Here is a 15,424-nt window from a genome sequence, read left to right on the forward strand (position 1 = left end):
TTGATTAAGCCAACAATGAGTTTAAAACACACATACTCTTTACTAGGATATGAAAATGCAAGGATTTGTATAGGTCAGTGGGGGATAGAAGAATATTTTTAAAAAGCTAAATTTTATTGTGCACACACTGATATGTGTCAAGGGTGTTATAAGCATTCTCTCTCATTACCTCCTTGCATTTTTCCCCCATAAAACCTTATAACAAAAAATATTTCTACAGAAGAAATGGTATCCTAAAGCATAACGTAATACCAAGTTCAGTCCTGTTCTTTAATTTTTATGAAAATTCTTGATGCCTGGATGTATTCATTGGTAATAAATTTTCATTTGTCAGGAAGTTTATGGTTACATACAGTACTGACAAAGAGGGAAGGCAGGCTGGAGCGTCGGTGCTTGCGCTGAGAGGCAGAGTGCATAGGCAGGACACTCTCCAATGCTTTACAAAGCTTTTCGGCAAAAGTTTCCTCAGGGGCAGTCCGAAGGAGGGAAGGAGAAAGAGGTGCAGACTGCACTGGTGGTGGGGTGGAAGGAGCACTGGGAGAGATGCGGGACAGAGAGGGAACAGCAGAAAGATGGGGAACACAAACCGACATGCTACGGCCACGACGAGGCTAAACAGAAAACAAACACACACATGAAAAACACAGTACTTTGAAAACAAAATAACCAAATGTACAATGGTAACAGGGCAAAGCTGACATAAAGAAACATTCTTTCCCCCCAATTCCACAAAGCCAATTTTTTTTGGAGAGAGATAATTCCAGAAAGCGCACCTGGCTGATCATATTTATTCTCTCTACACTGTTGGTCAAGTACAGGTTTTTTAATGAACAACCATGATAATGATCACTTATCTTCCTAAGTATTCTAAAATAACATGAATTATTATGATTGTATGAATAAGAATGAGTGACTGAGGTAGCAGAACATACAGGATAAACAATGAATATTGGCTTGTAGTTTCTGCAAACTTCTAAAGATTAAACAAGAATGAATTCTATTAGTTGAACGCACATTATAAGATATAGAAGATTTTAAGTCTGGATTACTTTGCAGGAGCTCTGGAAGCCTCAGAAAAGGTTTCTCAATTCTATTTGAGTAGGCATCAGATTAAAAAAGTTATTGGCTCACAGTATTTTATTTATTTCGCTTGCCTATCTTTATCTGTAAAGGCAATTTAAAAAGTCATTTTTCTACTAGGAAAAGCATTTATCTTTCTAGTATTAATTCTAGTAGTAATTCACAATAGATACAAGAAATATTGTGTATTTATATTAGTCAATGGAAAATATCTTAAATGTGAATCTTTAAAAATTAACTTTAAAAAAGTTTTTCAGGTACATCAGAGATTCAATTTAGGTTTACAAAGTTTAAGGCACCTTAACACAAAGGTTATAATACAGCTACAAAACAGTACATCTAATACTGTAAGATTGTCCTGAGCAAGATTTTTATTTCCTTTCGGATATTGTAAACTGCAACTAATTACATTTTTTCTCCTAAAATTGGCTGCATAGAATGCTATGAGCCAAATTTATGGCCTGCCAGCAGCAAGTATATAAGAACTATTGTATGATTACGTATTTCATTTTTGGCTCTATTTTTCTCCACCCTTGTTTCTCTTTTATTCTAATTTCTAAATTCTACATATAATTGATATATTATTATAAGTTACAATAAAATCTTTCTTGAATAAGAACAAAATTATAAAAATTTATTAAGTCCTCAATATTTAATAACTTCATGATACCTCCACAGAATATTGTCATTAAAAGGCAAGAATGTTATTAGCAGCATGCTTTTAGCACATCAATAAATATAACTATGTTTGTGGCTCAAATAGTTAAAATCTTCATAAATGATCACTCCATTTCCTTTTCTAAAGAAGGGACCCAATGTCCACAGCCCTGTAATGAATGAATGAAGCCAAAAAATTAAAAACAGTTTTCAAAAAGTCTAGTGTGATGATCCAGAAAAAAGTCAATTATAACAAGAGTAGAAACTGACAAGAAATTCTGACAAATAATATTTGCCAGATCACAGAAATACATCTATACACTCTTTATAAAGTTTTTCTATCCTACCTAATTATCTTAAAGGTCAGAAAAGTAGATTGTTAAAACATTAGTACATTAGTAGTTTTCTTTGTGTTACTGTGGCCATTCATCTTGAGACCTAGCCACTGTAGGACTGATAAATGGACTCTGAAGTATAAACACCTTTTATCCCAAGCTGTAGGATAAAAGACAAGAGCAAGCAGAAGTATTTTCTTAACAGAGAAAGATTTCCATTTATTGAAGAGCAGGAGTTCCACAAAATTCAGATTAAAAGCTTTCTGAGAAAGGGAAAATCTACCTGTATAAAGATTTTATTAAACAAGTGTTATATAATGACTAGTTATTCTCCAATTCCTTCCTGAGCCAGATGGTGTATTTTATTTACCTCTTAAGACTTCACAGAAGATAATCAAAAGAAATGGGATATTATCTGATGGTCTACTTTAATATTATGAGAAGCAAAAGTGGCTAATGTAAAACATGGGGTAATAATGTGTATATATGTGTCTGTGTATGTATGTATATATAAATGTATAAAACATTTTAGGAAATAATCTCCATAAGTTGATTCTAAAAATAAATCAGTAAGAAACAGATACCAAATAAAGGGAAACAGCACATGAACATATAATAAGGAAGGAACTTGTGTCCAACAAAGACTTAAGGAGGAACATACACAGCAACTAATGATTAAACACAAGCGCTAAATTAAATGGTCATACAAATAAAGGATTCTTTCACTCTAGAGTACTCACATGCAGCATTCTATAATGGTCTGAAGGTCTTACCTGTGTTTTATACAATAAAAATTCTTACAGAAAATACATAGTAATTCTTTTAATAAGTAAGCTTTTGAAAAATTCTCCTTACCCCCAACCCCCAAACATTTGTATATCCAACTTATGCTGCTCTGAACAGTTTTAACTCTAAAGTGCTAAAAAGAACATTATCATTATCTTTAATCAAAGGCAGAACAGCCTAAATCTTGTACACAGCTGAACTTTCCATATGTGTATGTGTGTATTCCCTGCCCTGCCTGAACTACTCTTAATATACTCAATAATAAACCTATTTCTTTCAGAAATACACCATTTATATTTTCTACTTCAGACTCATGCTATTACTTGAATATAAGAAATAATTTAAATTTAACACATTATCTGTTGGCTCTCATTACAGGTTTACACTCTCTTATGCTGTTACTTACCATACTTGAGGGTGGATATACCCCATGGGGCTGAGATTGTGCTTGGACAACAGAAGCTGTGTGCCCTGGGACTGTGCCAGTAGAATGTGCCTGCTCATGTTGGGAACCATATGAAACTGTCTGTTGGCTGCTCACTCGAGATTCTGTGAAGACCGAAGATCCCTGACCACTGTCAACAGTCCCGTCAGCTGAAGGAGAAAAACAGAGAGAGACAAATCATAAAATGGAGTTTGACTTTAGGATCAAATAGTTTTTTTCTTTGTACATACCTGAACTAAATAAATAATGAATACTAGTTAATTTACTAAGTATATTTCTATGTTTAAATGAGAGATGCATATAAAAAAAGTTTTAATGTCTTAAAAAAAAATCCCTGGCTATCACAGACTCTTATTATCTTACAAATAAAGGAATTAAATAGAATGTTGTTATAGCCTTAAGTTTGACATAACTTTCAAAGTCCTGAATTTGGAGATCAGTGGGTTCTTAGTATTAAACAGGTAGTTCTATTAACTTCTAGCAGTCTCAATAGTTTCCAATTTATACATTATTCAGCTTTGTTAAGAGCTAAACCAGATTAATGTGTTTAATGTAATTTAGCTCTTAAATTATAAGTAGCTAACACAAACTTGTTCATTTTTCATTATTAATTATACTAGAGGCCCGATGCATGAAATTTGTGCGTGTGTGTGTGTGTGTGTGTGTGTGTGTGTGTGTGTGTGTGTGTCCCTCAGTCCAGCCTGCACCCTCTGGCAACCTGGGAGCCCTTGGGGGATGTCTGACTGATGGCTTAGGCCTGCTCCCTGGAGGGGGCCTAAACCAGCAGTCAGACATCCTTAGCACTGCCACAGAGGTGGGAGAGGCTCTGTGGGAGCTCGCTGACCACCAGGGGGCAGCTCCTGCGTTAAGCGTCTGCCCCCCGGTGGTCAGTGCACATCATAGCAACCGGTTGTTCCGCCGTTGGGTCCATTTGCGTATTAGCCTTTTATTATATAGGATTTCATTTTAAGGAATTGTGAAAAGTAGAAATCTATAAATTGGAATTTCCAAGATGAAGGAACCTGTAAAATCATCTTATATCCTTTTCATATTTCCTCACTGCCCCATCCTTCTTTTCTATTAGTCATGAACATAAGAATAGAAAAAGGTAGATAGCAACCATTTCAAACTTATTATATGTTACATTCATAATTCAAAACCAAGAGGCCAGTGCAACATCATTAATAAGAAGATAAAAAGTCATGGACCTGGAGAGCATTATGCTAAGTGAAATAAGCCAATCGAAGAAAGATAAATATCACATGATCTTACTCATTTGTGGAATATAATGAACAATATAAACTGATGAACCAAAATAGATCCATAGATATAGAATCATCAAACAGACCATCCAATCTTAGAGGGAAGGCAGGGGAGGGGAGGGGGTAACAGATCAACCAAAGGACTTGCATGCATGTAAGCATAACCAATGGACACAGAGAGTAGGGGATGAGGGCATGTGCTGGGGTGTGGGAGCAGGTGGGGAGAGATCAATAGGGGGAAAAGGAGACATATGTAATATTTTAAACAATAAAGAATTTAAATTAAATAAAAAAATTTTTAAAAACAACAACAGAGGCCAGAGGGGAGAGGCAGAGAAAATGGTATCATCCAGATATGGGCCCTAAGAAGTATGGGGTGGCTATTAAAGTATTCTTAGAGATGGACGATACAACTCTGCATCCATAGTAAGTAACGGGACCTGAATATAAATCTAGAATCAGAAAAGATAGTTCCCCCATTACAGTAAAACAAAATAATTTAGCCCTCTATTAAAGTCAATTAGGAGTATCCTTAGCATACTTGCCCACTTCCCAAAATACTTACATAACACAGATATACTAGGTTGTTGGTACTGTAGTTGTTGATGTTGGTCTGCCTCAGGTTCTTCAGGTTCTACTTGTGTAGAAACTGAAGCTGAAGTGGTAGAGGCAGTAGGTATGCCAGTGCTAGCAGAGGGGAGCTGCTTGATTCCTGTCTGGGAAGCACTTGATTGTTGTTCTACTTGCTGTTTGAAACTGCTCTCTTCCTGTTTTCTTTTTTCTTGCTCCTCTCGCACCAACTGCCGCTGCTCCCGTTTTCTCTTAATTAATGACACTCTATCTTTGATGGCCTTCGCCATGGTCTTGTGATCACCTTCACAGACATACCCAGACTCTACCTATAGGATAAAAATGTGCATTAGGAAGCAGTAGGTTATCAAAAGTAAACAAACCAAATATAAAACAAAAAAGGCCCTTTTGGGAGAAAAGTAGAGAAGGAGAAGAAAGGGCTCTCTAAGACTTGATCTTAACCAAACTGTGAAATTACTGGTCTAACATTATGCATTTTCCCACCATTTTTGTAGATACTCATGGGATGGGTGCCAAGATCTTTGTAGAAACTCGAGAGGTGAATATACTTTCACTTCTTACAACAACAAAACAACGAGAAACCTAAAACCAAAGTTTTTAAACCAAATTAAGTCCCATTAGATTCTATTCACTCTATTTCCCACTCACACATACCATTACTAGTAACCTGTGTTGCTTGTACTTCCTTTCACTAGGCAACCACTTAACCAGATAAAACAACTGTGGTAAATATGTAAAGGTTAAAAAAACAACAAACGTCAAACAGTACGAAAAAATTCACAAAAATAAGTATCCCTTTCATACTTAGGCAACTATTATTAAATGGTTCTTATAAATTCTGTAAGTATCTTTACATAGTAAATGACTATTTTTAGGCATTATGGCAAGCCTAAAATTGGTGAAGTGTTTCCTTTTTGAAGTGATCTTTTACAATACTTCAAAAAATAATTCACCAAAGGCTATCTAAATAATTTATCTTGAAAACTCCCTTAAAAGTAAAAACAATTTATGATCTATTTATAGGGTTTATACAGATGACTGGTCAAAGGCGAATGTATCAATATTTAGAAGGCATAACTTCTCATTCTCACTAAATATGCTTAATACAAACTAGAAGTCATTCAACATTAAACTCTCAAAATTACTTCAGAATGTATTCTAGTTTCTTTATTTCCATATTCATATTCTATTCTATTAGATCCATCCATCTATACCTATCTAAGTCTATATATCTTTTCCACAAAAATAATTTGGGGGCCATTTAATCAACACAATTTTCTATCAATGGGATATGCCATATACACTGCTTCATAAACTGCTTTTTTTGCTCAATAATGTCAATATACATAAATCTGCATCAATTTTTAAATGGCTGATTAGTGATAATTTACCATTTCTTGAGCAACATCTTCGGGCACATCTCTGTCCAAATCAAAGGAAAACTCAATAGCTTCATTGTCTTTGTATTTTCCCTTTAATTTCTTAATATCTTCAATACGTAGCCATAACTTAATGGCTATCTTTTCTCCATCATCTTCTTCTGCTAATTCTACCCGTACCCCTGTTTCCTCCTGGAAGAAGGCATGGTTCAAAAGGTCTTTGATAGAATATCTTCCAAAGAGAGAAGGGGAAAAAAACACACATAAAGCGCCATTAGATTTAAAAGATAATTTTCAAGTGTGGCTAATTATTGATTGTTATGCTTAGAATAATGAAAAAGGATTGACAAAAAACAAGGTACATTTCATAACTCATTTTTACATTGCTCCATTTGAATAGTGATTATAGAGTTTTACTCTCGTTACAGAACATCATAACAATCTCATATATAACAATATCATTTATGAATAAAAATGGAAAGTGTTATCTTTTTAATATAATGATCTAATTTAAGTTAATAGTGTACTAACAATACCAAGTAATACAAAGAATATCATAGCTTCAAAATACCATATAATTGTTTATATAGCACTTATAGTTACCAAAAAAAAAAAAAAATCCTCATATGTATGATTTCATCTAATCCTTGACCAACATTCAATAAGATATCCTAATTAGGATATGGAAGTTCAGAGAGGCTGAAAATCTTGCTCATAGTTACAATAAAAGTAGTAAATGGTGGAATTAAAACTCGAAAATAAGTCTTTTGATTTCAAGTTCATTACCTTCTATTACAGCAAGCTTCATTTACCCCCCAAAATTCTCTCAATTCTAGTTCAACAATTTGTGTACTAGGCAAGCAGAAGTCTGATTGTGGAACAATCTTCTTTAGATAAATGGTCTCAAAATACCAGTTATCTAGTGAACTGGTCCATCCAGAAAAGAAACAGAGTAATATGTTTGAAGACTGGGAAACAAATATTCCTTTGTTTATAGTAAAAAAAAAAGTCCTTAAAGAGATTAAGGACTCTCCAATCAGTGCATATAAAAATAGAAACCCAAATTAAATTTCTACTAAAAAGCCTTAAAGATCATGATGTTAACCTCTTCCAAATAATGAAGTTATGAAAAGAGCATGAGACTGGAGAAGGGAAGATATGGAATTCTTTAATTTGGTTGATATACCTGATTGCTCACATTCTTCTGGAGGTAGACTATGCTCAACTTACAATTTATATTTGTACAGGCTGATCTTTTTTTTTTTTTAAGAGGGTAAGGGGGGACATTCAAAGTGGATTATTTTTCAAAAACAGACATTGGACCTTTGCCATGCCTAACGGGTGATGAATCAGCTATGTGGCAGATCAGATACTTGCCACTCCTCTGAGAAAAGTCCTCTGTTAGTACAAATGACTAAGCCAGATCTCCTCCTAAGCTTTGGGGGAAGTTGTCTCCTTTTACTCAAAGGAATTTTGATGTTTTGCTCTTCTTCAATTCTGGCATAATAAAAGCAAATCAAGACCTGTATAGTTGAGCTGATTTTAAAGAACCAAGATTTTATTTTACCTTTTAGAATTCAATGAATAAAAAACTAAGGAATGGATCTGCTGCATTAGAGATGGAACCCTACTGAGTTTTCTGTTTTATTGTTAATCCTCACGTGAGGATAGTTTTTCAATTGATTTTTAGAGACAGTGTAAGAGAGGGAGGAAGGGAGGAGGAGAGAGAAACATCTAAGTGAGAGAGACACGTCGATTGATTGCCTTTCCTGCACACACCTGATGGAACCTGCAATCCAGGTACATGCCCTTGATGGGGGAATCCAACCCACAACACTTTGGTGCATGGGCCGACTCTCTAACCACTGAGCACACTGACCAGGACTGAACCCTACTGAGTTTTATACATCATGCTGATGCTATACAAAGTTATCATTAAATGTTGATGTTTCAGGTAATTCTGGTTTACTTAAACTCCAGTTTTACAACATTTCAGTATATCAAATTTGAACACTTCAATGGACAAAACTCTACTTTTAAAGATATTATGACATTAATTGAAAAACTAATCACAAGTAAAATACACCTTAGATTGAGTGTTATATTCACAGCATGTTACATTTTAGGTTTTTGTTTAAGCAACAGGTCAAGAGGCAACTTACCTTTCATCTTTGTTTTGCCGAATGCATCCTTCAATAATTTCCTTCACTTCAGGAATTGCTACTTTGTCAAAACTGGCTGGCTTCACCCCCTGAAAACCACAAAAACAGTGACAAGAACACATTAATAAAAGCAGAGCCTTTGAACTTTGACTTTCAATCGACTTTTAAGGTTCCATTAGACTGACTTATAAACCTGGCTTTCCCCCACCGATTTGTCTGAAGGAGCTGGTTCATGCAGGCTGAGTTGAGTAGTGACAATTTGACTCCCACAAGACAAAAGAAAGAAACAGAGAGTAGGGGTCACTTACTTCCATGGCTTCTATATGTGGTTAGCGAAAATTTTAGAATGTTGTCAACATTTTCTGCTGTGTTTTAAGTAAAAGAAGTTACTGGCTAAAAAGAAGGTCAAATATTCTAATTGGTTAGAATGTATTTTGTTCAACCTTGTTACCTAACACATTAATCAACACAGCAATTAACTGTTTTGAACAGTGAACTCATGTGTGGGCATGAATTCACATGCTCAGTTTGGCAGGTATTCTATGATTATAGTACTCTTTAACAAACTCACCAAGTATAGAAGGAGTTAAGGATTTGGACAGGTTTGGTTGGCATGAGAACTGAAGAGCAAACTGTCTTATACATATGAAACATAAAATGAAAAGTGATACATTAGACCCATAAGAAAGACAAACTGTCTAATTTCAGAAGAACACTCAATGCAACTATTACATATAATACTAAATAGCATCACAGTGATATTTTAGAATCTTCATGACGTGTAAATTCTTTGCAAATAAAAATTTCAGCAATGTGTTGAAAGATACAAGAATACCAAAATACCCCTATCTGAGAGGTGATGTGGACAGAGCCATCTCATTATTCCCAACTCATCTGATTAACCACACTGATACACTATCTAAGTGGCATCTAAATACACAAAACACAGGAAAATAGGGCAGAGGAACTAGAAAAGTTAGAATATATATTAATTTTAATAATCTATAGTCTCAGTGACAAGATATATTAAACGAAAGTTAATGATAATTTGATAGATCACAGAAATGCATGTAATCTCTCATAGATTGAAATGAAATACAGTTGACCCTTGGGGCACTGACCCCCCTGGGCAGTTGAAAATCACTTGCAACTTTTGACCCCCAAAACTTAACAACTAATAGCCTGCTGTTGACCTTATTAATAACAGTTGATTAACACATATTTTGTATGATATATATATTATATACTGTATTATTACAATTGAGTAAGCTAGAGAAAATCATAAGGAAGACAAAATTTATAGTACTATATGTATTTATTAAAAAAAACCGTATAAAGGGACCTGCATAGTTTAAACCTGTGTTATTCCAAGGGTCAACTCTACATCAAATAATTAGCTCAAAGAAGTTTTCAAATACTAGAGTTGTAGTGAAATAATTCTCATTATTTACTCAATGCATTATTCAAAAGTCCTAATTTGGAGGATTCTGCCTCTATGGCTAACCTTCCACAGCAAGGAACTGTGTAGTAGTGCTGATCCTAAAATTGAATCAATGTATTAAAAGGGTTCACTTCTGAGTAATGACTAAAAAGATAGCAGTTTGTATTTTGCTTACTTTCAAATCCAGCAAATTAAGTTTTCCCAACTGGTCTTTGAATTCTAATAAAAATAAGAAAATAATGCTGCTGAAGCAAAAGGCTGCTTTAATTGAGCAAGGGGGTATGGTATTTCAAACTAAGGCTTAAGAAAATAGGAACTGTTTTAAGAAAAAAATGGATGATGCACACTAAAAGTTCTCTGGTAGTAGAAACACTAGAGATTTTGTTTTATATTTGTTTATAATTTTCTACAATAAACATGTAGAACTGTTTACTGTAGCAAACCAAAAGAAGCAAATTTTATTCATTTATTTAAATATATTTTTATTGATTTCAAACAGGAAGGGAGAGGGAGAGAGAGATAGAAACATCTATGATGAGAGAATCATTGATCGGCTGCCTCCTGCTTGCCCCAGTGATCTCCTGGTTCATAGATTGACGCTCCAACACTGAGCCACGCCAGGGGGGCTAAAAGCAAATTTTAAAATGCTATTCATAAATATAATGGAAAAACAATCTAAAATACTATATGTTGAGTTCGTAGAACATTCACTATTGGCAGAAAGTTATCTGAAAGACAATTCTTTGCTAAAAGTGGACACATATATAGTTGGCCTTTGCATGTAAAAACATTCTAAATGCTACAGAAAAGCGGCAAAAGAGAATATAGAATATGATTAGGAAAATGTTCCTTCTTCCATAAACACATTTTAGGGGAATGTAGTTTGGCCTTCTGGCAGTAAAAATCTACATATTAATTAAAAAAATCTACATATTAATTTATATATATATATATATATATATATATATATATATATATATATATATATCTTTTCTATCAAAAGACATTTCAATTTAGCTTAAGCATATTGGAAAGATAAAAGGATTTAATAGAAAAGCTGAATTCAGTGTGAACTGGGTAAAGAGAAACAGCTGAGCTTCAGATTCCTTGTCAAGCAAATGGGAACACTTGCACAATTCACTTATCTATTTTCACAGCAGCTAGAAACAAATGTAATATCTAGGTTCAAAGCTCTTTGAATTATTAAGTTTGCTGATCTAAGGCCACTTTGGATTTCAAGGTAATCAGCAAAGATAGTAAAGTTTAGAGTTAAAAGGAAGCAGAGAATTCTCCTGAATAATAATCACTAAGATCCACTGTGAATGTGCTTTCAATCCTTGGTCCTTTTGTTAATCCTATCCATGCAAACATATATACACTCATGACTTTACAAATAAGAAATCAAATCCTACTTACAAATAGAAATAATAGTTGAACAAATGAGATATAAAGTCACCAATAGCAAAACCAACTGTGCATTGTATAACACCCTGAACTACTCTACTAGGTTATGCTACTTTTTCAACCTCTAAGATTTAGGTATGGAAAATTCCATACCAATGCTATAAAACATATACATTTATTGGAATGAGTTTGGCTTTCTGGCAGTAAAACTCTACATATTCAAATGTCACTGCTGCCTTCAAAAATGTATTGCAGATGCCAAGGTAGCCCAATAAAATGGAGACACACCTTACCAGTCCAGCAGCTGGTATTAAAAGATTAAGGCTGCTTACTGTTACTCACTTAGGTAATGAAAAGAATAAAAAGATATTTCACCAGTCAGCTACCATCAAGAAGTCAAGATTATAAAAATATCTAGCAGAGATATTATGAATCATCTGAGAAGCAAGACTTTATAGTGGTTGTTTATTTAAAAAGACCCAAAAATGTAAAAATTAGTATGAAATCTCATGATCCTTAAAGTGGCCTACAGAAAAGTCACCTGGTACATATAAATAGAAAGCTGCTTAAAAGAAACAAGTACAGGTTTCCATATACACATTATACTCACAGGTTTCTTGTTCTTAGGAGATGAGAAAACTCAATGTATTTTCAAAAATTTTAATAAATAATTTTTAATGTAAAAAAGTAGGTTGAGGGGTAGTAAAGAATAAAGGGGTTCAAATATATGGTGATGGAAGATGATGTGACTCTGGGTAGCGGGCATAAAATGTAGTATGCAGATGATGTACCACAGAAATCTACACTTGAAACCTGTATGATCTTATTAACCAGTGTCACCCCAATACATTTAATAATTTTTTTAAAAGTTGGTTGAGATTATTCTAAAACATGATTTTAAGTACCAGACAGGACAAAATAATGAAGAGAAAATGTTTTAATGAAAAAAGTTTTCATCTTTTTTTCCTTTTGGTTCATATACTTCAATAGGGTGGTCAATTTAGACCCTAAAAAAATCCTGCCACCTCTTTACTTCCTTTTTTTCTCTTTTCTTTACTTTTTTTTTTTTTTAAATATATTTTATTGATATTTACAGAGAGGAAGGAAGAGGGATATAGAGAGCTAGAAACATCGATGAGAGAGAAACATCGATCAGCTGCCTCTTGCACACCCCCTACTGGGGGTGTGCCCGCAACCAAGGTACATGCCCTTGACCGGAATCGAACCTGGGACCTTTCAGTCTGCAGGCCGACGCTCTATCCACTGAGCCAAACCGGTTTTGGCTCTTTTCTTTACTTTTTTATTTAGCCACACACAATCCTATTCTAGTCCTGTTCTGACCAGTAAAAGTAAAATTTTGCTCACCTGTTGTGAATGAAGTTCAAAAACACAAAACAGAATCGAATAATAAGGTAGATAAGTTTAGCTAATATTTTACACATAAGAAAAATTAATAGTTAAAAGATATACAGCCTTTTAGTCCAGTCTTCCTCAGCCAGCAACCAACTGGCTTCAGAAATATTCTTGTTTACTTTTGTAACTCACAGGGTCTTCTCTCTAGGTAGTAGTGCCATATTATGTTTTTTGACATGGGACAGTAGCTATGTTTCTCTACATTAAACAAAATTACTTCTTGAACATCTAATGTTTAAGATACTTTTGGGGTTATACAAGATTATGTATTCTCTTAAAACAAAAAACAAAGGCCACTTTTATGCAATTTTAAATGGAGTACACAAAAATAACTGCATGAGTTGATATAAGATGATTATAAAATGTTATTTTATTTTTTATAACTAAAAAAAAAAAACCCACAAAACCCCAAAGACATGTACATGCATTTTACAGACTCTCAGTTTTTCTTTGAATTTTATATAGTTATAATTTGCCAACTAATCTGCTGGAAAAATAGTCATTATATAGTATTCTTCTGGCTCAATCTTCTAGTTCTTAAAAAATCATCAGCACTTACTTCTTAAAAGCTTACATTTCAAATGTGTTTAGGTAACATTTAACTATTTTTACATAAAAGTAAAACTTCTCCTAACCATTCAGAATTGAGAAAAGCCTCTTCCCATACAATATAGTGTACAATTCACTAAACTATAAAACTTTAAATATTTTAAAAAGCATTCTGAAATCAACGATTTCAACACTTTAAGTGAAACTTTCTACACATACCACCAAATATAAATATATATATATGTGTATATATATATACATATATATATACACACATATATATACACACACACACACACACATGTATCTTCTGTATATTGAAAATTCTTACCCACCTCATTTACACAATCCTTTTGAGGGCAGCAGCAGCAATGAGAATTTACGATGACAAACACTGAGCAAAAATCTTTCTTTGTAAAATCCATCAGAAAAGCAAAATAGACTTGTTACAGAGGAAAATGACAATGTAAATTAATAGAGTAAATTAGCCCACAGCATAAGCAAGGCAGACATCAAAGTCAGGATGAAGCATAATTTCTTGTTTCACACTAGCCATGCTTCCCCAACTCTCAGATATGAGTTTGCTCTGCTCAACCAACGATCTAGTTATCTTAGATTGGCCCTTTAAAAAAAACTACATTCTACACAGCTGGGAAACTGTTCTGTTACTATTCTTCCTGCTTCTCCTCCAACAGCAACAGATTCCTGGACAAGCAAAATGAGATTTTTACTTATTCAAAGCTCCACCCATTATGTCCACAAGTTCTGCCTCCTTGACATCAAAACCTACACTAGAAAACTATTTATCTAAGTACTCCCTTTCCCCTAATCATGTTGAAACTATGCTTTTAAAAGAAAATGGGGATTGAATTCAATGATCAAGCTGTAAACTCAGAACATGTAGCCAAAAGTACACTGGACAAGGAGATCATAATACTGCTCAGTTCAAGCTCTCAAAAACCAAGTCTGTGAACTGAGCTATATCCCCTAAATTCACTTGAAAAGTGTGGATAATAGTTCCTCTGTTTACCTAATTTAAAAAGTGGTAATATTATGGTAAATGCCTCACCACTCTCTCATGGTACATTAAAAAATAAACAGCTTTGAATTGGTACACAGAAGTAGTAAGAATTTATTCTTCTCCCTTCTCTTCTATTACAAAGCCTCGATATGCTTATCCATTGCCAGGAAGAACTCATGGGCCCAAATAACTCCTTCTTTGATTTTAGTTATTAAGGAAAGGTTTTGTTCATGGCATTAACAAAGATAGTAGAAAAAGTGTTGTTCATTGCATTGTTTTAACATATAACAGAATCAAATCCTATCGCTTGTAATTTGGTAAGCTTGAATCCCCATCAAGCCTGTGGGTACTAAGGCTTCAATTACTAAACAATAGTAGCATAAGACAAGGGCTTGGAAGCTATTTGGTAGGAATACTTTTTACTCTAAAGGCTAGAAATGACCATGAATTCTAACAAGCTACTACTTCTTCTTTTTTATTTTTTTAATTGATTCCAGAGAGAAGGAGGAGGGGGAGAGAGAAACATCAGTCAGTTGCCTTCCATATGCACCCTGACTGGGCGAAACCACAACCTGGGTATGTGCCCTGCATGGGAATTGAACCCACCTTTCGGTGTATGGGACGATGCTCCAACCAACTGAGCCACACCACATCAGCCAGGGCATAACAAGCTATTTCAAAGTAGTTATCATTGATCTCTGGCTCAACACAGTTCATCGCTACCAAGTAGGTAGTATAGGATGTCAGGTATTGGTCAGAAATATAGCATTATCTCTAACTTAAGTGTGTAAGTAAGCCTGTTCAGGATTATGGTTAGCTAATGAAAATGGAAGAGCTAGAAAACAGGTGCCTGCTTCACAGGTTTATCAGATATAAAGATGTGGGTAAGTTTTTAAACT

The 15,424-nt window shown here is 34.2% G+C and overlaps 1 protein-coding gene across 20 annotated transcripts in view; it reads right to left on the reverse strand.

Annotated features, from left to right (window-relative positions):
• Positions 1–15,424, reverse strand: part of WNK1 (WNK lysine deficient protein kinase 1) — a 157,837-nt gene that overhangs the window by 43,600 nt on the left and 98,813 nt on the right. For 12 of the 20 annotated variants that reach the window (XM_080662272.1, XM_080662271.1, XM_080662270.1 and 9 more), the window contains exons 5-9: positions 8,698–8,786; positions 6,548–6,767; positions 5,131–5,464; positions 3,265–3,452; positions 2,813–2,845 (exon numbers count right to left, since the gene is read on the reverse strand). In XM_080662272.1, the coding sequence (XP_080518398.1) occupies positions 2,813–2,845; positions 3,265–3,452; positions 5,131–5,464; positions 6,548–6,767; positions 8,698–8,786 (864 nt within the window). The remainder of the gene's footprint in view (positions 1–2,812; positions 2,846–3,264; positions 3,453–5,130; positions 5,465–6,547; positions 6,768–8,697; positions 8,787–15,424) is intronic. The other 8 variants (XM_080662275.1, XM_080662277.1, XM_080662276.1 and 5 more) reach the window with 1 other exon arrangement.

The sequence above is a fragment of the Plecotus auritus genome (genome assembly GCF_963455305.1).
Source record: "Plecotus auritus genome assembly, chromosome: 3".
Classification (NCBI taxonomy): Eukaryota; Metazoa; Chordata; class Mammalia; order Chiroptera; family Vespertilionidae; genus Plecotus; species Plecotus auritus.